At 42.4% G+C, this 25,324-nt stretch overlaps 1 protein-coding gene across 1 annotated transcript; it reads right to left on the reverse strand.

Moving 5' to 3' along the window:
• Nucleotides 1-88: 88 nt before the first annotated feature.
• LOC149307434 (retinaldehyde dehydrogenase 3) lies at nt 89-22,921 on the reverse strand. Its single transcript, XM_089538036.1, has 13 exons — nt 22,814-22,921; nt 15,075-15,179; nt 11,147-11,287; nt 10,663-10,792; nt 9,089-9,150; nt 6,886-7,014; nt 6,238-6,351; nt 4,747-4,849; nt 4,467-4,651; nt 2,384-2,548; nt 1,473-1,630; nt 533-607; nt 89-206 (listed from the first exon to the last, which is right to left on the reverse strand). The coding sequence occupies exons 1-13, from the start codon at nt 22,919-22,921 to the stop codon at nt 134-136; spliced, it is 1,548 nt and encodes a 515-aa protein (XP_089394162.1). The 3' UTR covers nt 89-133.
• Nucleotides 22,922-25,324: the final 2,403 nt, after the last annotated feature.

Genomic DNA, 25,324 nt, shown 5'->3' on the forward strand with positions numbered 1-25,324 from the left:
TGGTTGTTTTTTGTGTGTGTGTGATTTGTAGCTACTTTCCTTCTTCTCCAATTTTAGCGCCCACCCGCCCTCCCCAACCACAATACACCAACATTCAGAGTGTCAGAGTTTTAGGTCGCTTGGCATCTCGCTCTCAGAGAGCCTTCTGCGAGAGTTTAATGGTTATTGTCTTCACTTCCGTATATTCGCTTAGAGCATATTCGCCACTGCGGGAAGAAAAAAAGAACTTTTCAGCTTTGAATGCAAGTGTTTTTACATATTAACATTCAGACCCCTAAAACCATGCAAAAGGTTTGCTTCAGGAGCAGATGGGAAAAGGGAAGCCCTTTCTACATAGTTCCTTTAAACCCATTTATGAAGGCTAGAAAGTATTTCAGAGAAGGAACTCTGAATCCACTACTATAAATACGTTGGCCTTGATTCCTCCCAGATAATTTCTCATACGTCCATAATGTTTTCCTCATATGTCCATATAGATAGATAGATAGATAGATAGATAGATAGATAGATATACTGAAATGAAACTACTTACAGTTCTCGGCCATTTCCTGACATTTTAAAGCCACCGAAGGGTGCTTGTGCAAAGAGGGAATTGTAGCAGTTGATCCTGTGGAATAAACACCCAGAGAAATTAAAAGTCAGTAGCAGTTAGTATGCTGCAACAGATCTGCTCCTCCTGGAGTTATAGTTCAAAGTCATCTGGAGGGCCTGTTGCCTATCTTTTTACTAGTCCTGTGACACCTTTTGCAAACAGATGAACTCCTGTTCACAGAAGGAAACCGTTGAATAAAACTCAGCATATGGCACTGACATAAATCCAGACAGAACATTTAGATCCCCTGAGTCTTGCTTCGCTGCAAAATTTGGAGATCTAGACCTGCAAAGTAGGCATTTTGCTGTACCCAAGTTTCAGCCACGTAGCATGTTCTTCTTCTCTCTTTTTCACTTGGGATGATGGTGGTGGAAAAATGGGTAAACCAAGAGCAACAATAGCTGCTCAAAATGAACTTTCTACCCCATGTGGACATGTCTGTTTGAATCTGCTGAGGCTGTGGAGGAATATCTTTGACCCTGCAGCCATCCTATGAACACACGACATTTTCAAACCTCACAAAACATTGGGGACAACATATGGAAGGCTAAAGGTTCCAGTGGGGTAGTGTTTGGGCGTTGGAATAGGACACTGGGAACCGGGGTTTGAATATCAAAACAATCTTGAATCCTCATTCTGTCTCCTGTGAACTTACTTACTCCTTCCCCAAGCTTCATGTGATCTCCAGATTTGATATGCATTTTATCTATGCTCTGAGAGCTGGGAGGAACCCTAATACACTCCAAACAAACTGAAAGTCAGGAGAAGAAGAATATTGCTGCATTTTTTAGCCATATTATCAAGCGAGTAGAAGGTTGGAACAAAGTGGGATGACAAAGTCAGATTGTCATGAACTTGCACAAAGCCAAAAACCCCTTACCAGACTGTCCCAGACTGTAGCGCCGATGCTAATGTCAATGCTCGGTCCAAGTTCTTTGTAAACACTGCTGCTGTGAGTCCATATTCCGTGTTGTTGGCTCTCTGTATGACTTCTTCTATACTTTTAAACTTCATTATGGGTTGCACGGGTCCAAAAATCTATTAAAATTAATGAGTTAAGTTGAAAACCACCAGCCCTTTAAATAATAATAATAATAAATCAGTTTGCATAAAGCTTTAATTTTGCAGTGGCAAGCGGCTGCTGCCATGTCAGTGGGACAAGGAACCTGCTCCAAGTTTCTGACCAGACTCTAAAAGAAGTGTCCAAGATGCCAAATGCTGCCCCCAAAATATGATAAGCAATGTACATGCGCATGGAATTGGGGGTGCCAGAGCAAAAATTGGAGATGACTCTGGCATGTTTAATAGTAGTGTAGAAGTGGCAATTTTATTGCTTGCTACCTGGTTATGTGAAAACCAAAATTGCCTCTTCTACTCAACCATCAAATTCTTCAGTTTTCAGACTTCCAACTCTTGTGCGCATATGCCATACCTGCCCAATATTTTACACATGAAAACTGGGAAGCATGCAGCCAAACAACATCAGAGTGTAGTCAAGACTGCAAGTTATTAATAAGAAGGAACACAAAAGTTAGGAAAGGCTGCAACAGTTTAGTTTTGCCTAAGCCTACAGGCCCTAACTCTCATCTCCTTTCTCCTTTGCTGAATTGAATGCAAATGACTTTTGACTTAGAACTCTGTCTGCAGCAATTGAAATAAACTGAGGACAAACTGGGAGAAAGAGAGAGAAATTGGGATATTTTGAAGGCAGCTGAAAAAATGAGATAACAGAAGAGTAATTGAGATTGTCCCAACCAAATTAGGGGATATGATAATAACATTTCAGCGTACCTCTTCTTTGGCAATCCGCATGTTGTCTGTGACCTCTGAAAAGACGGTTGGCTTTATGAACAGCCCACAATCCTCCATAGCTAAGCCACCACACTCCAGTTTGGCCCCTTCTTTCTTCCCACTTTCTATCAATTCCAAGATTTTGTCAAACTGTTTTTGGTCAATCTGTTCCAACGCAAAAGACAAGGCGCACGGTCATCGTACATAGCGTAATGTGCAGAAACAATGTCTCTACTTTGCTATTGCTCTACATTTCTCACTCAAAACCCTGCAATTGCTGCTTCTGTGCCATTTCTTGGAAGGACTTTCCTTGCAGAATCATGCGCTGCATCTTATATGGCAAGACGCTCTGTTGTTATAAAATGCACAACTAATGCACAACTCCAGAGTCACAGTCTAATGCTAAAAAAAACTACACCATACTTGTGGGTGAATAGTGTTATTAAATAAGTGTTATTAAATAAGACTGGACAGTGTTCTGGATATTATACCTTTTGTTATGACTGAGGACATTAAGGTGAAGATGGAGATAGGGTTGCCATAGCTGAGGACCTCCAAACCGGGACAAATGTAGGACAAGGTATAAAAATGTAGGACCTTTTTATAAATAAAAAGGTCCTACATTTTTAAACCTTGTCCTCCTTCTCCTTCCTGGCTTGGGAGGAAGCCTCGGCCTGCTCCCAGGCCGGGAAGGAGCGTGGGGGCCGCGTGTCATCGCGGCAATCGCCGCAATGACAAGCGGCCTCCTCAGCCTCGCAGAGGCCTTGGAGGACCCTGTGGCCGGAGCTCCGACCACGGAGTCTTCCAAGGCCTCCCTGGGGCTTGGGAGAGGATGTCTCCCAGGCAGCAGGGAAGCCTGGGAAGGGGGAGCAGGGCACCGTGATCGCGGCGATCGTGGGCGGTCCCCACTCCCCTTTCCCGGCCTCTGTGGAGGCTTGGGCCTCCATAGAGGCCGGAAAGCAGGGAGAAGGGCGCCCGCGCTCGCGGCGATCACGGGCGGCCCCCACTCCCCTTCCCGGCCTCTGTGGAGGCTTGGGCCTCCATAGAGGCCGGGAAGCAGGGAGAAGGGCGCCCGCGCTCGCCGCAATTGCAGCGATCGCGGGCGGCCCCCACTCTCTTTCCCGGCCTCTGTGGAGGCTTGGGCCTCCATAGAGGCCAGGAAGCAGGGAGAAGGGTGCCCGCGCTCGCGGCGATCGCGGGTGGCCCCCACTCCCTTTCCCGGCCTCTGTGGAGGCGTGGGCCTCCATAGAGGCCAGGAAGCAGGGAGATGGGCGCCCGCGCTCGCGGCGATCGCGGGTGGCCCCCACTCCCTTTCCCGGCCTCTGTGGAGGCTTGGGCCTCCATAGAGGCCAGGAAGCAGGGAGCAAAGCCAGGCCGCCTCCCTCGCCGGCGGAGGAGGCGACAAGGCAGCGGAAAAGGGCCTCGCCGAGGTGAGACCCTTTCCTGCTGTCAGGCCGCTTCCCTCGCCAGCGGAGGAGGCCAAGCAGGGAACGGAGGCGAGGCTCCTTTCCCTGCTTGGCGTCTGTCGTGGGGTGGGGGGTGTCCCGGGGGCGGGGCCAAACCGGGGCGGGACCGTGCAGACCTGCCCCAAACCGGGAAAGTCCCGCCCCCCGGCGGGATATGGCAACCCTAGATGGGGAGATCTGAACACTGACTTGGGTTCAAGAATGGAGCATGCTGATCCATTGCATACAGGGAAACTGTAAAGATAGTTGGACCAGCTCTGGTTGCACAGGCCTCTCCTCCTCACCTTCAGGCTATTTAATGGTCATGCAAATAAAATCATAGCCAGGTTGAATCCAACCACATTGTGTCTGGCTCTTATATCAACACAAGAAAACTGACAGTATGAAGATCCCAGGACATTAGCCTTTGCTTCTTTCATCCAGCAGCTATTCCAACAAGTGGAGGAATCTGGTAATTTTAACGGCTTTATTGAGCTTAAGAAGCATATCTGAGTTAATTCTTTTGTTTTCCACCTCCCAGGCATGCTTTTCATTCTTGCGTCATGTCTTTTTATATTGTAAGGGCAGGGAATAAATGCTAAGAAGTAGTGAATACACACACAAGGCAGGTGGCTTACCTGTGGCCCTTGCTCAGTTTTGGCATCAAACGGGTCTCCCACCAGCCTTTTCTTTGCATATTCCACACTGCGCCTGACAAATTCTGGGTATACCTGCTCTTCCACAAAGACCCGAGAGGCAGCCGTGCAGCATTGGCCTTGGTTGAAAAAGACCCCTTGGTGGGCACAGTCCACTGCCAAGTCCACTGGAAGGAGCCCAGAACAGAAGATTTTTAAAGGTATACATTCATACTTATAGTCAGCATCTTCATGATTTAGTAAGGTATACAGCCATACTTACAGTCAGCATCTGCACAGACAATGCAAGGGTTCTTTCCACCAAGCTCAAGCGTTACCCTCTTGAGGTTGCTTTTTGAAGCAGCTTCTTTGATCAGCTTTCCAACCTGTGCCAAGAAGAAAGCAGGTCGAGTGAGGTTTTGTCCCAGCCCATTGTATATATATATATATGTGTGTGTGTGTGTGTGTGTGTGTGTGCGTGCAATGTGCCTTTGTAACACAGAAAGGGAAATATGCACATTAAAAATAACTGAAGAGTCACTAGAGAATTTTTCCATCTTATTTCAATACTGTATTCTGGTTGCATTACTTTGCAACATGACTTTCCAAAAAGTAGAGTAAGCTTCATGAATTATAACTTTGGTACAGGGAAACAGGTGGCAAACACACAGGGAGTTACTGCAAGGAAGAGTCTGCAGAACTTGGCCAGTAGGCGGTGGTAATGCATTACGGCTCAAGATTCCCAGTTGTCCAGAGTTGTTCAACATTTGAGAGATTTCTTTGGAGCCAGCCACAATTGACCATAATTATGCAAGGTTACATGAAGCATGCAGAGAATGCCACAATTGCAGTCTATTGTTGTTCTGTAGTCTCTGCAGCAGCAGAAAACAAGCGTACTTCATCGGAGGCACCCCTAGTAGTAGCTCTTAGTAACAGTGTATGTATGTGCCTTTTCAGGTCACCTTTGACTTATGGCAACCCTATGAATTTCATACTCAGAGATGGTTTTGCCAGTTCCTTCTTCTGAAATATAGCCTCTACAGCCCCTGGTAATCATTGGCAGTCTTCCATCCAAGTCTTAGGTAGTATCCGCACTGCAGAACTAATCCAGTTTGACACCACTTTAACTGCCACGACTCACTGCTAGGGAATTCTGGGAACTGTGGTTTTGTTAGACATTTAGTTTTCTCTGTCAGGGAGCCCTGGTGCCATAACTAATAACGGTTCCCTGCATTCCATAGCACTTAAAGTGGTGTCAAACTGGATTATTCCTGCAGTGCAGATGCAGCTTTCAGACAATGTTGGGCCAATTGAGCATTAACCCAACATTAACCCATGCAGAAAGTGGGCAAAATCAGCTGCCTTTTACTTTTGGGATTTCCCCGAACCCCCGCCCCCCCTTGGGCAAGTCACAGGCTCTCAGCCTCAGAGAAAGGCAATGGCAAACCTCCTCTGAACAAATCTTGCCAAGAAAACCCTATGAGAGGTTTGCCTTAGGGTCACCATAACTTGGAAGTGACTTAAAGGCACATGACAACGACAATCAGTGACATAAAAAGAACTACCAAATATAAAATTCAATTCAAGGATTATGCACAAAATGAAGTCTAGCAATCTGCCAAAACATCTAGCAATATTTGGAAAATGTGCCAGAAATGAGTCTTTTTGTATCCCTGCAGGGAAGGGAAAGGTTTTTAAAAAGTTGATATTCTTTATGTCCTAAAATAAAAGATTGTGATGGGGGGGAAAGACCGCAAATGTTTACGTTACGTACCTCTGTCGATCCAGTAAAAGCTATTTTATCAACATTGGGATGCGTAGAAATAGCAGCACCGGCAGTAGGGCCGTATCCTGGCACAATGTTAACCACACCTGGAGGAAATCCTGCCTGAAAAGTTCATTGAAGATTTTATTCTACATCTGGGATAATGAAAGTAACAGGGTACCCAAATTTAGCTATTTAGCTATGTAATCTATTTAGCTCAATATTTGGAAAGAACATCAATTGAAATCCTAATTTCACTTTCCTAGAGAGAAAAACAACTGAATTCATCGCAACTTACTTTCAAACAGATCTCACATAGATCTGTATAGGAGTCTGCTGTGAATGTTGTTTTTACAAATAGTTATGAAACTGCACATGATACGAATCGTCTTAAGATATGTAAGAAAATAACGCTTCTATACATTTATGGTACCTGCTATGATAAGGGATAAATAGGTCAATCCGTTCCTTATCAGTGTCAATTTCAAACATGTTCATTTATGAATTCGCACCATTTCTATGCTGTTGTACAATTATTTTCAATGCACAAATGTGTGCACCGTTATGCACACACATATATACCCACTCTGATTCAGTATATAAGGCCAAGGCCTCAGTCCACCCATCTTAAAAATGAAGTCTTGCACATTTACATACCTCCTTAATTAAAGAACCAATGTATAATGAAGTCAGGGGGGTTTGCTCAGCAGGTTTAACAACCAATGTGTTCCCACAGCAGAGAGCTGGTGCCATCTTCCAAATCAGCATAAGCAAAGGGAAGTTCCACTGAAATACATAGAAAAATCTGATATTTTATACCCTTTAGGTATGGCATTCTTAGCAGATCAACGTATCTTTGGCTTTATTTATAGAAATCCAAATATCTGCTGCTGCTTCAGAGTAGTATCCAAGTCAAAACTTCCACATCAGAGGTTGGAAATGTTTCTGGACTACATTCCCAAGAATCGCTTACTAGCCATGTCTAAAAGGTAAACTTTCCAAGCTGTACTCTGGAATAAGCTGCTGTAGCGGTACTCAATTGCATTAGAAATTTCTCTATAGAGCTTCAAGCACAGTTTGCGCCATGTGCGGTTATTCTATATTTTGGTGATGTCTGATTTGCACTTCCAGTATGTTGAGCGATCTTGTAGCACCTTTGAGACTAACTGAAAGAAATTGGCAGCATGGGCTTTCGCATTTGCATCCCCAAATGCATCTAAGGAAGTAGACTGAAGTCTACAAAAGTTCATGCTTCTTTCAGTGAGTTTCAAAGGTGCTACAAGAACTCTCTATGCACTGATTCTACAGATCAACACAGCTATATCTTTGAATTCTTGCACTTCCATGTGTGTCTTTAAGAACCTGCTTCTCCTCTAGAGCAGTGGCTCTTAACCTGTGATCCATGGACCCCCCCTAGCAAAAATGTTATCTGTGACAAGTAGGAAGATCTTTCCGGTTCTATGAGGCCATAGCGCACAAACAGATCATGAAAACCATGGGTGGCATGTTCGATTAAATCATGTGAAAGGTCTGCTTTGGAATGTGGGAGGGTTTGTGTGTGTTTTCTCAGCCACACAAGCTGCGACGCATAGCAAGAGTTATGTAGATTACAGTTATCTTAGAGTTTGTGTGAACTCCTCCACGTCAGAAACGGAGTCTGGGGACACAAATCATCATTTTAGAAAATCAAAACAGCATTTTAGATTTCCAGTGGGTGGAGATATCCATCACTGGATAATAAGGATATGTAATTTGCTTGTGTAACAGCCCAAATTCCATTCCTGGCTTTGCTTGTTTGTTTAAATTATCTTAGACCAGGCTAGGAAACCTATTTATCAGAAAACAGCGCACAGAGTCCTGGGCCAGATGGACTATTGGTAGCACCTTCGAATCCTTTCATTTGACCAAAGGGAAGCCAGTGGGGAAGAGGATCTCTCGTGGTGGAGCCTCCAATCCACCCAGATAAGCGAAGCATTTTGTTTTGCTGTAGCCATCAGATGTCAAACCTAGTCTGCTCTAATGCAGCACTGGCCACATCCCAGGAGTGGTAAGGAAATATCCCAGAGTGGTATTTTATTCCAACAGCTGCGTAAACATTCTCAGCCTAGTTACAATCATCTTTCGCCAATGAAAATACCTGGTGTAGATTAAACAGAGTTAAGTGCTGGCGGCGATCTTCCCCCGCCGCGCAATCAACAGAAATGGGCAATGATACACTGGGATTAACTATGATGTTCCCTAAGCTACAGAGTCTCAACCACACTCAAGTCCCGGCTGCGGAGTAATTAGGTAGGAGTTTACATAGCACAGAAAGAACTGCTAGTAGGCTTCTAGCACTAAATCCCTTACATTTCCTGCAGCTCAGAACTTCATAGATTCTTCTAAATACTGGTAGTCTGGACTGTTGGTCTCAAGTGAAAAATGGTGCGTTACTTTGCTACCCAGAGCCTTCTGATCTCACATTCCCACAAATAATGCTTCTTGTGAAGTGAGTTGTGGCAGTGAAAGATTCATGGGAAATAAGACTTGTTAGTCTTTGAGGTACTACAAGACTCTTTGTTGTCTTTCTTGAGCCTTCAACTTCCATGTAAGCTAGATGCAATCATCTAGTTTACATGGAAGTTGAAGACTCAAACAAATACAACAAAGAGTCTTGTAGTACCTTAAAGACTAACAAGTCTTATTTCCCACGGTCCAAAAAGCTGAAGCCAAAATCCAAGTCCTGATTATCACTGCCATGTAACTTCTTATGAAAAGAGGAAGCTGAAGATGGAAGGGAGTGATGCAGAGCCTCAAAATGTCAGCAAGATGGCAATGGTTGGTTCCTCCAACCATGAAGAAACGAAAACATTATACTCACGGGCGTTATGGCCCCGCAGACTCCTACTGGCTCATGTCTGGTAAAACAGACATAATTGTCATCTGCAAGAGAATTCAGAACGTAAGTTATCAACTGAGCATACTTTTGATATGATTCATCCTAAGAGATGAAGAAAGAAACGCAAGATTTAGGAGATGGGGTGAACATCATATTTAGTGGTCTCTTCTCAGGGTGGACCACAATAGATGACACACTGATCAAGTCCCTTTAAAATGGGTGCCCTTAAAAGAAGAAAGCAATACCGAAACAAAAGATGAAGAAAGAAGACTTCATGATTGTAGAGCCTGAATATTTTTGCCACTGACTACTTCAAAACTAGATGCTTAACATGAAAGCTTGTTCAGTGTAGCGGTCAGAAATCACAATATCCACAAATACATATCACAGCTTATTGGGTGTGCACAGATATCCTAACATAAGGGGAAAGTGGGATAAAAACAAGAGTGGGCTGTTCTACAGCTATGGGTCCCCTGGACTGCTATTTTTCTGCCCCAAATGAATGGCCTGAGAAGGTCCCAGGAACAGAAACATGGCCATTGGGGCCACCAAAGTTATCAAAGGTTGTGCTTCCCCAAGATTTCTGGGCCAAAACCTGAGACTTAAGGATGGCCCAAGCATTATGTACTAAGTGTCATAGCTTCTCATTCTCAGAGAACATATTTTCCCACTTGGACATTAAGACAGAAATCTTAGCAAGGCTGCTCCCAGATCAGGGAGAAATGAGGAGATTATTCTTTTTCACTTATTTAGGGACATGGGCTAGCTAAGGAACATTTAATCTAATTTATTTGCTTCTAGCCAGAAGATGGATGCAGAGCAGAATGGAAGGTGAGCCCTGGCATTATGATTTCTGGGAGAGGAGCATGAAGTTAAGTAAGGGGTTTATCACACTGGGACTAATTTTGGCATTAAGGAGAACTTAAAGCGCATTTAAAGCATCCCACAAATAAAGCAAAAATGACAAGTAATTGAGTGCAGGCAGCCCTTTCCTCTTGCCCAAAACCAAGTCTGGCAAAACAGGAGGATTGTCAGGTTTGTCTCTCACCTGGACACAACCCACAAGAACTGGAGACTCAGAATTAGGTCCTGAGATCTGGGATGCCAACTGTGTTATTTAGCTTGAGGTTTCTATCTGCAAAAGAGCCCCTTTTGCCGAGATCTTTGTCTTGATTTCCAAATGGGAAAATATGTCTCCCCACCCCTCCGCCTTTGTGTGTTTGGATAACACGCTGTGAGCAATTATGGTTAGTGCTTAATGCTTAATAACGTCACCACAGGCTCTCCCAAAGTCTCAGGTTTTGGCTAGGAAACCTCAAGGCCTGATGCAGTCCTGAACTGGCCACCCTATTTGAAGTGGGTTTACAATTTTGGTTTAGAGGTAAGCTAGGATCACAGTGAAAAGGGATGTGAGGTTGAGTTTCAGAAGAGTTTGCTTGTAATGAACATTTAACCATGACATCTGAATCATGTCCTCAGTCACTGATCTGTACTGAAATGGTTTCACGCTAGTTCGATTTGGCAAACCTTAAAAAACAGCTCCAAGTTCAGCTTACCCACAGGTATAGTCTTCCCTTGGATTTTATCAGCCCACCCGGCGTAGTATCTCAGTGTCTTTATGCAGCCTTCTAAGTCAACGAAGAAAGCTTGGAGAAATGGTTTCCCTGTGTCCATTGTTTCCAAAGTCTGGGGGGAAAGACATTTGGACTTTTAGTTTTCCCACAATATACACAATAGTATATTTCACCCTCCTCCCCCAGTCTAATAGGATTAGCGTCGGTAGAAGCAACACATGACCAGAGATGACTATTTATCAGTCAAGTAAGTGACATATGCCATAAGGAGGCATGAGATCTTTGCCAATGCAGAGAAAGAAAAAGTTGTCATTGCATTTCACCTTGCTACACTTTTTAGGTCAACTCTAGAGTAAGGAGTTTGCAGATCCCAGCCTAAGTGGAATTCATCAACAATTTCAGGTTTCTCCCTATTCCCTTCTCAATAATCCCTTCTGTACCTGCCCCTTGCACCAACTTCACTTACAGCTAACACCACTCGGTCTTGCTCAATGAGATCCGCTAGTTTGTTGAGGAGCCTTCCTCTGCTCATGGCATCCATTTGTCTCCACGGAGAACCTCTTTTGAAGGCCATCTTTGCTGCCTCCACTGCTTTATCTATGTCAGGCTGTAAAACAGATCAGAAGGACAAGAGGAATCAAGACACCCATTCTGGTCAGAAGACAAAAAGACTGAAAGTGAAAGATACATAGGTTATTCCTGAATTTACCAACTCTGAACCTGTGAGATACACCAGTATATATCATACTCTTCAATAATCCCAATTTGTCAGGGACAGTCCTGATGAATCCTCCATCATCCCACTATTTCAGCAGCAAAAGTAGTTTACAATTATCTTAGAAAGCAGGACGAAGAGAAAATCAGGTGTAATCTTGCCCTTCCCAGTAGACGCAGGCAAAAGCACACTGCTGCAGCCTTTCCTAGTTTGTGTTTTCTTCATCAGTAAGAATTTTGACCATCTTAACCAGCTCTGGACAAGAAGGTAGACATTATTAATGTATTTGTAGACTTTTGGCATTAATAAAAGCATATGTATGTTTATATTCCAATTATAATTTAGCAAGGCATTGCTTTACTTTTTTGGGGGTATAATTAACTTTTTAGTTACTTTTGTAAATACAGAGCATATCTGACCGTAACAGATAAGGATGCTTTGTACTACATGCTAGCAGCTAGCAGCAGATCACAATCTTTAGTTATACAGATTGTAGTTATAACTAATTAAACTATAATTAATTAAAATCTATTTCCAGGCATGTCTGTATACAATAGAACAAGGATTATCAATGATAAACTTTAAGATGCATAGAGCATTTCTCTTCTGCTTTTTGCAAGATGGCTTCTAAAGGGCTTACAAAACAGGAGACATTAATGAAATAGGAAAGCAAGGATTAGCGCATAAAACAGATCCAAGGATTGAACATCCAGACATTGGCTAGAACCTTGTTGGTTACAATTCAACCAGCTATTGAATGGTGAGTCAGCACATGAGTAGATACAATTCATTCAGTGAGTCTACTCTAATCAGCAGCAACTATAGGATCTGGGCCATTATCAGATGCAATTAAGAAACCAATACTACTTAAAACTCATTGAAGGCACAACAGAGTAAGGTTTTCTAGATAGGCACCAAGCAAGGCCATTCTCTGGCTGCAAAGTCCAGAGTCCAGAAGCCGCGCCAAAGCCAGCTAGAGCTTTGGCACAGCTTTGGGCCTCTTAAGATGTGTGTGTCATTTAAACAGCACATCTCCAAAGTGAAACGAAGCAGCTTTATTTTGACCTGTCTGTTCGGGCCCATACTCTCTAAATGTTGGAGAGTATGCCTTCCAGAGTAGCAAAGCAGCTGCAAGATCTAGCAAGATCCAAGCACAGAGCAGGTGGTGCATAGTCACTCCCCACCACATTGGATACTCTCCTCCCCTCTCTGGTGTGGTTGCATTTGGTCCTGAAGATTGATCTGACCTTTTTGGCTCCCCATAGATTATCTTTAATACCAGCAATGTGGCTGGAGGTCTTGCACAGACATTATATTTGCACAAATGGAAACACTTGGCTGATGCTCCGCAGTGGAAAAGTCAAACCCAACCCAAGAAAACTCTTCAGTTACATCAATTAAGAGGTACAAACCGAAACCCGCACACAAACAAGGAAGCTATGGGCAAGGTTGGAATTCCAGTCTTAATCCACCTAGTGTTTAATCAGTGTTACGTTACACGGGTGTTGCAATACCAAGACACAACGTACAGCTAAAAATTTTGGGTTGGGGAGAACAGGGAAGATTAGATCCACCGCAGCTGTCACCAGGCACGAATCCAAATTAGACATGATTTTTAACCAAGGGAGGATTGGGGAGGGGAACAACAGTTGTGAAATGTATTTTCAAAAGAACATAAGTAGCTGGTTTCAACAAAAGTAGCTGGTTCCAGAATAGGGCCAATCTAGGTTTAGGATTAGAACTGCCACATTAGCTTTGCTTCAGGTGCCCAGGAGTAGTCTTTCTAAATGTGACTTATGCACATCAGATTGTGTATCTTGTTCAAAAATCATGTACACTCATCCCTCCATATTTGTGGCTTTGATATTTATGGATTTGATTATTCATGGATTTGATTAATATGTTCTCTCTAGGAATCTCTAGGTCCTCCAGTGCAATTCTGTGGTCAACTTTAACTAAAAGGTGTACTGAAAGACCTAGAGATTCCTAGAGAGAAGATGCTACTAGGCATTTGTAGCAATTCCAGTGCAGTTCTATGCTCAGTGTCTGTTGGATGTTGACCACAGAGTTGTACTGGAGAACCTAGAGATTCCCAGAGAGTGTCCTCTCAGGTAAAAACATGGTGTTTTTGTTATTTGTGGTTTTTCCATATTCACGGGGGTCTTGTGCACCTAACCCTAGCCAATATGGAGGGACAAGTGTAGTAGGATCCCCAGATCTCCCCACCAAATGCATTAATCTCATACCCTCCACCACTTCACAGATGCAAACTAGGACATGTATCATTGAGTAACATCATAGCATGGTCAAGATGGTAAAAGTTGTCCAAAAGGAAGAACCCAAAAGCAAGGAGAAGGTATAGCAGTTTGCTTTGGTCTGTTAATTTAGTACAACTACTAGTGTTTTTATTTTACATTTTTGTATTTTTGTCAGCTTTTGTGAATTAAAATCAGGCAAAGTTACCACATTAAAGTTAAAGGCTATAATCACGGCTAACGCCGTTGCCATTTGCTTTGCTTTGCCTTATATTCAAGTATGTATGATATCTGAGGAGATACTCGCTCCACTAAAACTAAAACCTTGATGTGACTTACTCCTTTTCTAAATAATAGCAAACATCGAAACCGAGCAAAAATTAATGCTCAAGATATAATTAATGCATTACTTAAAGAGTTTTGCTTATAAAAATATATTCTTTTCCCATACAAGGTTGTTGCCAGGTAAATATGTTCGGCATCAGAGAAGCAGAAACATGATGCAAACATAGAAACATCCCAAAAATGTTTCTTTTTCCTGGTTCTTAAAAAATCAGGGTTGGCCAATAAGTTGCCCTTCTGTCTGATACAATTCAGTTGGCAAGTACAGGATTGCAGTGGGTAGATAAAATCATTGAATCCAGGAATTAAAATATATCCGGCATAACACTTCTTACCTTATCTGTGTGGATAAAATGGAATTCATAGTTTACATGATAACCTGAGCTCCCTAAATACATACATACATTATACACACATACACACACACACACTCTATTCCTGTCTACCAGCCAGTGTGGTTTAGCAGATGGAATATTGGATTAGAATAGTTTGGATCCCTGTTTGGCCATGGAAAACTACTGAGTGACCTGGGGCAAGTCCCACTCTCTCAGCCTAAGAGGAAGACAATGGTAAGCACTCTCTGAACAAATCTTGCCAAGAAAACCCAGTGGTTGTGGTTGCCGTAAATCAGAAAGAACTTGACGGCACAACACAACATTCCTATCGATAGGTGAGGCGACAAATGATGAGATGGCTAAAGAAAATGACAGCCTTATGTTAAACTTCCTTGCGAAATATTAAACCACGTTGCATGTCACCTTGGCTCAGCCGCATAGTGACAAAAGGCTCAGAGGAGAGCATCTCAAGAGCATGAGTTGTCATTTTATACATCTTCCTATCAAGATTTGCCCTTTGGAGCATATAAGCTTCTGTTCTTCCACTCTGCCATTTCAGTCTCTGGAACTGGTGGGCTCATGATTTCCACCAAGACAGTAGTAGCGTCCTTGAATATTGCAACTTTCCTGCCTTGCTGCATCTGCCACTTTATACTCCTTACGGTCAAAGTGCTATACAGTTTGTGTGTCCTTTCCAATACATTGGAACCTGTGCAGCAACAACAACAACATTCATAGAGAACAGACCTTGTCACCTTCTTCAATATCACAGATCTTCTCGCCCTTCCAAGGATTAAAGGTAGGGAATTTCTTTCCACTCTTTGACTCGTGCCATTCGTTGTTAATAAATATCTAGAAAGAGAGAAAGTATTGGCATTATTAGAAAAATAGATGAGACCACCTTTTAACCTGAGTTACTAGCTTTCTCTGTGCATGGATTTACTGATTTCTTTAAATAGCATTCTGTCCTGTGTACTGCCTCCAGCACTTCACATAAGTGAGAAGTAGTGATCTTGGGGTGTTAGTAGGGATAAACTGGTGAAACACTATATATATATGTAATCTAAGGGTGGCCCATTGGCCACATGTGGACCAAGGCCAATTTTTGCCCACCATTTAATTTGCTCCAAAAGGCAAATAATAAAATATCTCTTAGGTGTGTAAGGTGAAGTTGACTGTTTTCACGAAGCAGCGAAACAGAAGAGCTGAAAAGGTGAGAACCACAAGAGAGATCCCAATGAGTTGTTTTTTCTGTGTAACTGCAGTTTGCCCCACTGGATTCATTTAGCTCCTTGCACAGAAGCAGACCTGTAATCCAGTAAGAGAAACTGGTTAAATTAAATTAAAGCCAATTTACTTTACATCCACAGTTGCCCTGAAGTAAAAAACTAATTTTGTTTTAATCAAATGCCAACCGGGATGACATTAGACAGTGGGACGAACTCAAATCAATTTACAGTTGGTCAGATTTTTGTTGTTGTTTTGTTTTGTATTTAGTTTATTTTGGTAATTTTACTGCCAGAATGCAAGAGGTGCTTTTGCTTCAGATGCCGAAATAGCTTGGCTAACAGGCAAACTCAACCTGAGAAAAGACCACTTACTGGAGTGCTTTGGAAAGTTTTAATATATGGTTTGTTACAGTTATAGTTTCAAGAACACAAAAATTGGATTTTTTAAACACTTTTTGGGGGCTGGTCTTCAAAACTTAAATAGTTGTTTTTAGTTATATGGGGAAACAAAGACTTTTGAATGCCACAAGCCATTGGCCTGTGATAGGAAACATTCTCCTTTTGGGTACATCATGATCACTTCAACACAAATAGAACACAAAACCGTGGACTCCCCCAATTCAACAGTTTAGTGAAGACACACACTCACACCTAGAATATAAGTGGTACAGTTTGCAGAAAGATCTGGTAATACATTTGCAAAAGCAGTTGTAGCATACGCTTTTGTAACTTGGTCTACTTCATCAGATGCATGGAGTGACCTGTTGCTCAGAAAGAACCTTTATAGTCCAACTATATGAATAGCCATAGAAAGGCAAAACTTGTGGGTATAGTAATGAGCCGACAAGTTCAGGTTTAGCAATGGGAAATGTACCTTATACTACAATCTTTTTCGCATAGTTAGGGGCTAAACAGATTGCCCCTTTGGAGCATCCTTTCTGCGCCAGATTGGGGCCGTGACAACTACATGCCATGGCCCCAATCCAGCCTTTCTCCAATGCTAAAAGGAATGGCAAATTGCTGCTCCTTTTCGCGCCGGGGGAAAGGTGCCTTTGCTGCTGTGGCAGCATTTTCTGGTGCTCCTTTTGGTACTGCGTCATTTGGACACAGCACCAAAGGAGTGCTGTGATGCCACCCACTATAGAGTCATGTGCATGGCATGATGGCGGCATCAGGGCAGTGTTGGGGCATGCGTCTTGCGAATGCCATGCCCCTACTCTGCCCCGAGGCCCAGCGTATAATACCAGTCTACACAGCCTCTTCGTCTCAAAGATGGTACAAGATCCCTTTGCATATTGATATTCCAGACTAACACGGCTATGTTTCCGAATTCTAGAAATGGTACGGTCACAAAGCAAAAAGTGTGATATAGTTCCTCATTATGTGATACATATACAGTATATAGTTGCGCTGAGCAGAAGAATTACAAGTCACCTGTTATTCATAACATGTTCTTTCCAAAGTCTTGGCAGCAAAAATCTCATGGCTAATTCTGTCTGGGATACACATTTAAATCTTAAGAGGAGTTTCCTCATTTGAGAACAGGGAGGAATGCCTCTTTAAAAGTTCAAGGTTATTTTTTTTAAAGTTACTTTTCTTTATTTTAATATATATATATATATACACACACATATATATATACATATACATACATACATACATACATACATACATAGCTTCAGTATTTAAAATTTGGCCTTATTTGGTGGGGCATCCTTTTATCCAAATGTTCTTTCTTTCCCTTTTAAAAGTCACCCTAATTTAACCAGTGAATTGGTTGGATGTTGCAAAGGCGATAATGAATCTTCTCGGAGGCAACCGGACAAACGTCCATATTAACAACTCAGTAAGAGTAAAATGAATATTTAAGGCCTGTTTGCAGCAGCAGTAAACAAGGAACCAAGTCTGTAACATAAGATGCTGGCAATTCCCTCAATGTTTTTACAGTTGCTGCTGAAGAAGAGTTTCTGCCCAGAGCATTGAGCTTCATTACATCAAATCCATCTCTAGGCACCTGTTGGCTTTCTTTTTCCTCCCTCGTTTTTCCCCCTTTTCCACTAGAGATGCTAAACTAGGAGTGAGAATAATAGTGGCCCTCTCCAGCTGTTGCTGAACTATTGCTTGCTTAAAGCTACTGGGAATAGCAGTAAAACATCTGGATCCATGATTTCCTCCATCTTACAAGTAGATTTTAAAGAGCCCCTTTTGAGTTTGCAAAATTTTAAAAATGCTAGTCTTGCAATGTGCTGGTTTTTCTTTTCTCAACCCAGAAAGCCTTCCACTTTTACCTACCTCCAACAAATCGATCCTTTGCTCAGATGGATTCAACTCCAAGGTAAGGACTAGCATTACCATTTCATAGAAGATGAGGCAGCCTGCACATGACATGTTAGAAACCCTCAAATCATTATTTAATTTGTTCATCTCCTTGAACTGTTCAGGATCACAAGTGATCTACTTATCACATTTGAACCATTTCGCCCCAAGACGACCACTGCATTTTCTTATCAAGAATCAGAGGATAATTTATTATTTTGCAGTTATTTAATATACATTTCATGGAGAGAAAAACATATCTAAGGGCAGAAGCTCAATCTTTAGGCTTCAAACATATAATAGCAATCAGAAAATAAGTCACATTGTGAAAACATCACTCATCTGTTTCAAAAAGACAGACACTGTAAGCAACAGAGAAAATGGATCTTTGGTTGTGCAGAATGTAGTCAAACACATTCATATATTGCACTTAAAGTATGCATCCTATAAATCCATGTGTTGGGAATTTTAACTAATTTCTAATCAAGAATAAGACAACAGGTTATTAAAGCTGCCATCTTATGCATGCTTTCTAGAAAGTAAAATGCTATTATACATAATACAAAAAATTAAGGATATTTAGATACTGGACACAATACAGTAGGACCTTGTTATCCAGTGGATAGCAAAATCTGTGGATGCTCAAGTCCCATTAAATACAACGGCCGAGTAAAATAGCGTACCTTACATAAAATGGCAAATTTGCAATTTGGAATTTATGCTTTTAAAAAATATTTTCAAGCCTTGAATCTGTAGATAAAAAAAAATCCATGGCTAAGGAAGGCCAAGTGTACAAAAAATTAAGGATATTTAAAATTATGGTGTAAGTTGCTAGCTCTGAAAGAAATAAGACCATTTGGATATATTTTCTCCTTCCTAGAGAGTAAAATAGTAAGCCAAATTTAGCGAGTATTCCCTTCTCCCCAAACACATGCTTCCAAAAAGACGAAAAAATAAGATACTAAACATCTCAAGAACTACATATATAATTCATACAAGTCTTTAGAGGATTCAGTGCCAAATAGATATGTTGGATCTTACCGATTTTTGATTCAGGTTTTTATTTAGAAATAACTTCATATTTAATTGAAAGATTTTAGGAGTGGCCTTCTTAAAAAAGACATGCAGCCCTTTCAATGATCTACAAAAGGTACATCTACATAAGGGACGGACGAAAATCTCAAGCACACACCAAAAATAGCAAATCTGAATCCTGAACTGGTGCCCTGAATTGTATAGGGAGCTTTAAAAATCAAAAGAACGGTTGACTTTAAATGAGGAATTTGTTTTAAAAGATATTTAAAGCAGGGAATCATTGCAAAATAAACTTCAAGACAGCCCAAAACATATTGTTTCGGTTATATGTTGCTAGTTTAGGCCCTGAAATCTCTCCAACACAGAAGCCATTTAGTGCAACGCGTCTTATTCATATTCATATGTGAGCATGGGATGTTGACGTTGCCCTTCGAAGATTGTTATTTCCACAAAGAGAATTCAAAGGTTGTGCATTTTCATTTAGTTCTAGCTTTGGATCCACCCTGATAATCCAAACTCCTGTCCTAAAACAGACTCTGCAGCCGTTCAACAAGTTTCTGCTATAGGAGAAAGAATTAAATTTGCAGGCTTCATGCCATGCACTATAAACAAACCCATCTTTCCTTAGAATTTGTATTTTGATGCAGAATCCATTCTCAACCTTTCTGTATTCTTACCCAAACTAAAATCTTTTCTATAGACAAGGTTCGAAAGTACCCCTGTAAAATAGGACAGCCGCTTCCATTTTCTTTGGAAGGCATTCTGTTACATTCTGAGATGCGCCACATTTTAAAGGATCCAGGCTCAAGGAACGAGATACTCCCAGGAACAAGGCTCCCAATGTAGAATAAAAAATGTTTATCATCTAATGCTCTCAGCAAACTTAAAAATGGGAACCGAAGAGGTGCAGACAACCAGCAAATCCTCTGGGGCCTCTCTGTGTGTAAATGTCACAAACAGACCGCCTGCCAGATCTGATAAGAAGGAGTCTTAAAAATGGCTTTTTTCTTCCAGTTTGGAACATAGCCAGGTAGTTGACTAAGAAATGTTAAGGGTTTTTCCCCGCTATAAGACGCCTAGAAACTCAAGTTTGCGTTGCTTAGTCAGCTAAAACACAGGTCAATACGTCTTATTAAAACTTGTGGTTTGGTTATTAAACAGTTCCCCCTCCCTTTTACGGATCCAAGAATGTATGTTTTTGCAATGCTGGTATAGTTAGGGAATGGATCAGGAGAACAGTGATGGCTAATGGCACTTTTAAAAAGTTGAGTAGGGGTCTATTGCAAAACTCCAAAACTCGGAGCACTTTCATTCCCTTGTGGCTAGATTCCTACTACTTTGTGCCTTCTTTACCATAGTATATAAATCTGGCTCCGATTTGGACAGACACACACTTGGCTCTTCTTTTACCTCCAACATTTTGCAATTGTTTTACATTTCCTAGAATACTCATTCAATCTTCCATTATACTATCAGTGCATTTTATTATTTTTACAGAGTTGGGTAGACATATATATTAGTCTAGCTGTGAATCTAGAGATGTTCGGGGCATCTCTTACGAAAAAAGTAGGTACACATTTTTAGTAACAACAATTCATATTGCAGAACAATAAAATACAGGCACAAAAGTCATCATTTCCTTAGGCTAGCCTCAGTTTCAGATACTGTGTTTTGTTGGGACATCGTGTTTGGGTATCGTCTTAAGGACAAGAATTTTAGTCTATACATCTAGGAGTAAGTAAGAACTTCCACATGAGAATAATTCCACCTTTAGAGCAAAAGAAGAAAAACTTTGGAAAAACTTCAACCTGCTGAGAAAGTAGACCTATATATCACATTATGGTTACTCTTTCTGACTAAATATATAGGTCAGGAAGGGGAAAGGAGAAAATGCTGTTTTCTAAAAGTACTCAATAGATACGTTTTTAGTTAAAGGAACCAACAGGGCAAGGTATCTCTGTGTAGATCTCAAAATTCATCATGGGCTACAATGCTGTCTTGCTTTTCTCTAAAACACAACATCGACCAAGCAGTTAGTTTCTTAATGTAATAAGAACAGTACAGTAACAAAGGGGCCATATGGAGAAGGGCCTTGTTTTGCCATGCCAGCCGTTCTATTGTGCCCGGGATCGGAGTAGGCCATGCCCCTTAGTTAATATCCACTGCCTCTATGTTTTAAGTAACTGTGTACATAAAGAAAGGCTTTTCCTCCCCTTTATATGGTGACAGGATGGCTCTCCAAGAAAGCCATGTGAAAGATGTGGCTGGAAGGTTTACAAAGTACTTCCAGCTGAACCTCAAGCAAACATGAACGCTCAAGAATGCGCCTGTGCAATATGGCGCATACAGTCCTTCCTCCTCATTCATTTCCCTACAGTGTGCAGCTGAAGACCAGTATTGTTTGCATTTTGACTTGGGAGTATGAAATCTCACTGCGTCTGGAGCAGCTGAGCAAGGTCATGGGTGAAGGGCTCGAATCCAAGTCAGATCTCAATGCGGTTATGAAGTGGCGAGTTTAGAAAGTTGCATTTCCTCGGCTGAAGCACTGCCTCCCCATCTGATGTATTAAAATACAGTAACACTGACATACCTCTCCTGCGCTTTTAAAGCACTACTGAGATATAGCGCTGTGAACTGACCATATCACATTTGATCTAGTTATCTAAAATAAAGCATGAAGTGGAAACCTACATCGTTCAGTGTACAGATTACTAGTTTTGGAACTGGTTTATGTGGGAAACCCACATTGTTCAGTGTATAGATTACTACTACTTTTGCAACTGGTTGACCAGATCCTATTTGATCCTCTCCCATGGCTCTCCAAAATCCACAAAAGAGTGATACCTTTATTGGGACAACCTAAATGCACAAAATACATGTTGCAAGCTTGCAGCACGCAATACTTTTATTGGATCAACCAACTTCTAAGTGATACCTTGACTGGACCAAACCAAATGCACAAAATATATGTCGCCAGCTTGCAACATGCGTTTAGCCCATTTTGTTTGAAACATATTTTGTGCATTTGGGTTGACCATATAAAGGCATCCCTGTGTTTGGATTTTGCATATTATTGTACTTTGCTACATGGCCAACACAGATACCTTTGAATATGATGAAATCATGCACACCTTTTCCTTATTTACCCAGTACCCAACATACAGACCAAGACTACAGAAGTTGGCCACCCAAACATACTGCTAAGCCTATGATCAGAATGACCAGACATCCTAAGGAGGGCAAGGCACTGCAAAAATGTAGGACATTACCAAATAAAAACGAAAAACACTAATATAAAAATAAATCCATGCTTCTTAGCCATGCTCTGAAGGGAGGCCATTTTGAAATCCCTCCTCCATAGAAGGTTGAACAGTTGGGCATGTCCTGGAAAAGGAGGACATCTGGTCACCCTGCCTATGATGTCCAAGACCACTTGCCATGTTTGGTGACATGAAGCAAGCACTATGGAAGCTTGGAAAAATCCAAGGACTCTGAAGGACTAGGAGCTTCTATCTTACCCCACCAACTCCCCAGAACAATGGTTCCTAAACTATGGTCCTCCAGGTGTTTGGGACTTCAGATCTCAGAAGCCAGAGCCAGTTTAGTCAAGATTTCTGGGAGCTGAAGTCCAAAACATCTGGAAAGCTCCAGGACTAGGATCTTCCTTTTAAAGATCTATCTTACTCCACCAACTCTCTAAAGCACTGGTACCCAAACTATGGTCCTCCAGGTGTTTGGGACTTCAGATTCAAAAGCCAGAGCCAGGTTGGTCATCAGTCAAGACTTCTGGGAGCTGAAGACCAAAACATCTGGAAGGCTCAAGTTGGGGAACCATTGCAAGAGCCACCCAGCACCATTGCAAGAGCATTGCAGAAGGGAAGAACTGCCAAGCCCTGTCTCCCTTACCTTGGTGTATTTGACCTCCAGGTTCCTGATGGGGTGAGGCAGGGCTGGAGGCATCAGCAACTTCTTCTCAGGCTGTCCGTTTTCCAAGGTCCCATTCAGCGCAGCCATGGCTTCTTCCAGGAGGCTCTCCAGATGTTGCTGATGCTCAGAGACCTTCTCGCTCCGGCTGCCAGAGAAGGATGACAGCCAGCGCTCCTGGGGACTCGCCTTTTATGAATGAGCAGCCACTCATCAGACTCCCGGGTCGGGACTTCTGATTGGCTCCTGGGCTCTAGGCCACGCCTCCTCCCCCGGACCATGCAGTGGCTTGCTTGCAAAAATTGACAAGCAGCAGGTAAAAGGGTTTTTCTGCAAGAGGCATGGCAAGGCTCAGAGCAATGAAAGGGAATGAGATCGCTGGCTAACTTGTGTTCTTGGGTGCCTTCCAGTCTTTTCCAGGCAGTCCTGGGCTTTGCTTTCTCCTGATCTTGCCAAGAAAACTCCTGCATAGGTTTGCCCTTAGGGTTGCCCTAAGTTGGAAAGGTCTTGAAGGCACACAAGGACACAAGTGATTTTTATTTTATCTTATTTTACTTGCAAGATTTGTTCAGAAGAGGTTTGCCCTGCATTTCCTCTGAGGCTGAGAGTCTGTGACTTGCCCAAGGTCACCCAATGGGTGACTATAGAGCATTAATTTCCTAAGCTTTGCTCCTCCAGAAGCCCCAAGACTCAGGGGTTCTGGGAGCTGGAGTCCAAAACTTCTGGAAGACCAAAGTTTGGGAACCACTGTGTGCATATTAGGATTTCCCCCCTCCCTCCCCGAAGGAGGCAGCAGCTGTCTACTGCATCCCAGCTGTGCTCCCTTGGAGAGCTTTATTTTTCCTTGCTTCCTTCCTTTTAAAAGAAAAGGGTCTTGATTCTTTTAAATATCCTCCTGGAAAAGGCTAGATGTAGCCAGGAAAGAGTTAAGGGACCCCAATCCCTTGCCTGCCTCCCCCTTTTGCAGGAGAGCTTTACAAGAATCCTAGCAAGGAAAGCGCATCCAAAAACTCCCAAGCCTCAAAGGAGATCAGCTGTGGGCTGCAAGGCTGCATTTTATATCCGTATATAATGGGGGTGTTTTGCTCCTTCTTCCCTGCAGCTTAGATGGAATGAGCTCATATCAGATCCAGCCCCTTCTTAATCCAAAACGTGCGTGGAATGGCCAGCTCTGTGTTCCCCTCTTGCTTTGTGTCCTCTCCCACCAAATATATGTCTTTTAAAAAGTTTCTTTTCTCTCTCTTTTGCTGTTTGGCTTGGCTTGGTGGGCCTGGACTGGGACCCCTCCTGCTTCTTCCTTGGCCTGTTGCCCACCAGCTGGATGCTCCTGGTTCCAGCTGAGGAAGAGGACCAGAGAGGTTCCTCTCAAGACTCCTGGGATGCTCCTGGTTCCTCTTGGAACAGGAACATCCTCCAAGAAGTCTCTTCTTTGCAACTGGGCAAGACTTCTCCCGAAATAGAGAAATAAACCCAGGACAGAACCCAATGCCCACCCTCAGTGCAGAGAAATTCTGGATTGTGAATCACATAGCAGCACAGAGGGTGCCTTCCTATGTTTGGAAGAGAGGTACTTAGGGTTTACAAAGTCCCTCTGAGGAAGTAGTCTGAAGTCTATGAAAGCTCCGGCTGCCCATTTCTTTCTTTCAGTTAGTCTCAAAGGTGCTGCATGATCCCTCTGTGGGTTTTTGTGGGTTTTTCGGGCTATGTGGCCATGTTCTAGAAGAGTTTATTCCTGACATTTCGCCTACATCTGTGGCTGGCATCTTCAGATCTCTCTATATACCAGTTCTTTAACAACTGAACTAAGGACTGAATTATCACAGCATAACAGCCCAATGTTCCTTGGTTATTCAGGCTTAAATTTCAGCAACCAGAATCTCTGCACATTGGCCCATCTGACTGGGACTTATGGGACTTGAAGTCCAAAACACATGGAGAATCAGAGTTTGGGAACCATTGCGCCAGCCATTCTCTTGGGGTGGGCATGCTAGTTTGGCAATGACCATTCCTGTTTCTTAGTGGTAAAGCCAATGCAATTCTTCACCTGCTCAGAGGCATGTTTCATCGATTCTTGTTTTCTGTCTTCCAGGTTAATATGGAAAATGGACACCAGAGATGAGCTGCGTAGCTACAGCTCTAGTCTAAATACAAGTTAGTCCCAGCTAAAACAGGCCTACTGAATTTATATAAAAGCTGATTTACTAAGATTCCACTCTTTCATTGGGTTTATTCTAGCTAGGTCTAATGATAGGATTTAGGTTCCTGTGGTTTGCTAGGAATTCACTTAACAGAAAAACTGATGGCTTGTTCATGGAGAAGATTGTTTGGTTGGCTGAGCTCATCCATCATCAGCCAGAAAAGCCAAAGAAGTGGAGAATCCCACAAATCCTGATCATTTCTCTACAAAGCATATTGTTCATAGGTTTGATATGAAAATAGTATTTCTTTCAAAAAGGAAACCAGTGTTGCAATATCTCGATTGCAAATTCCCCA

The sequence above is a fragment of the Sceloporus occidentalis genome, unplaced genomic scaffold (assembly GCF_023333645.1).
Source record: "Sceloporus occidentalis isolate IW3139 unplaced genomic scaffold, rSceOcc1.0.p SCAF_9, whole genome shotgun sequence".
NCBI lineage: Eukaryota > Metazoa > Chordata > Lepidosauria > Squamata > Phrynosomatidae > Sceloporus > Sceloporus occidentalis.

Bases quoted from the DNA above. Each gene is read 5' to 3' on its own strand.
- LOC149307434 (XM_089538036.1), bottom strand. From the start codon at position 22,921: ATGGCTGCGCTGAATGGGACCTTGGAAAACGGACAGCCTGAGAAGAAG. The intron at 11,288-15,074 runs GTCTGTTCTCTA...TCTGTTTTACAG, and splicing joins ATATTGAAGAAGGTGACAAG to CCTGACATAGATAAAGCAGT. The intron at 6,352-6,885 runs GTATGTAAATGT...TGAACTTTTCAG, and splicing joins TTGGTTCTTTAATTAAGGAG to GCAGGATTTCCTCCAGGTGT.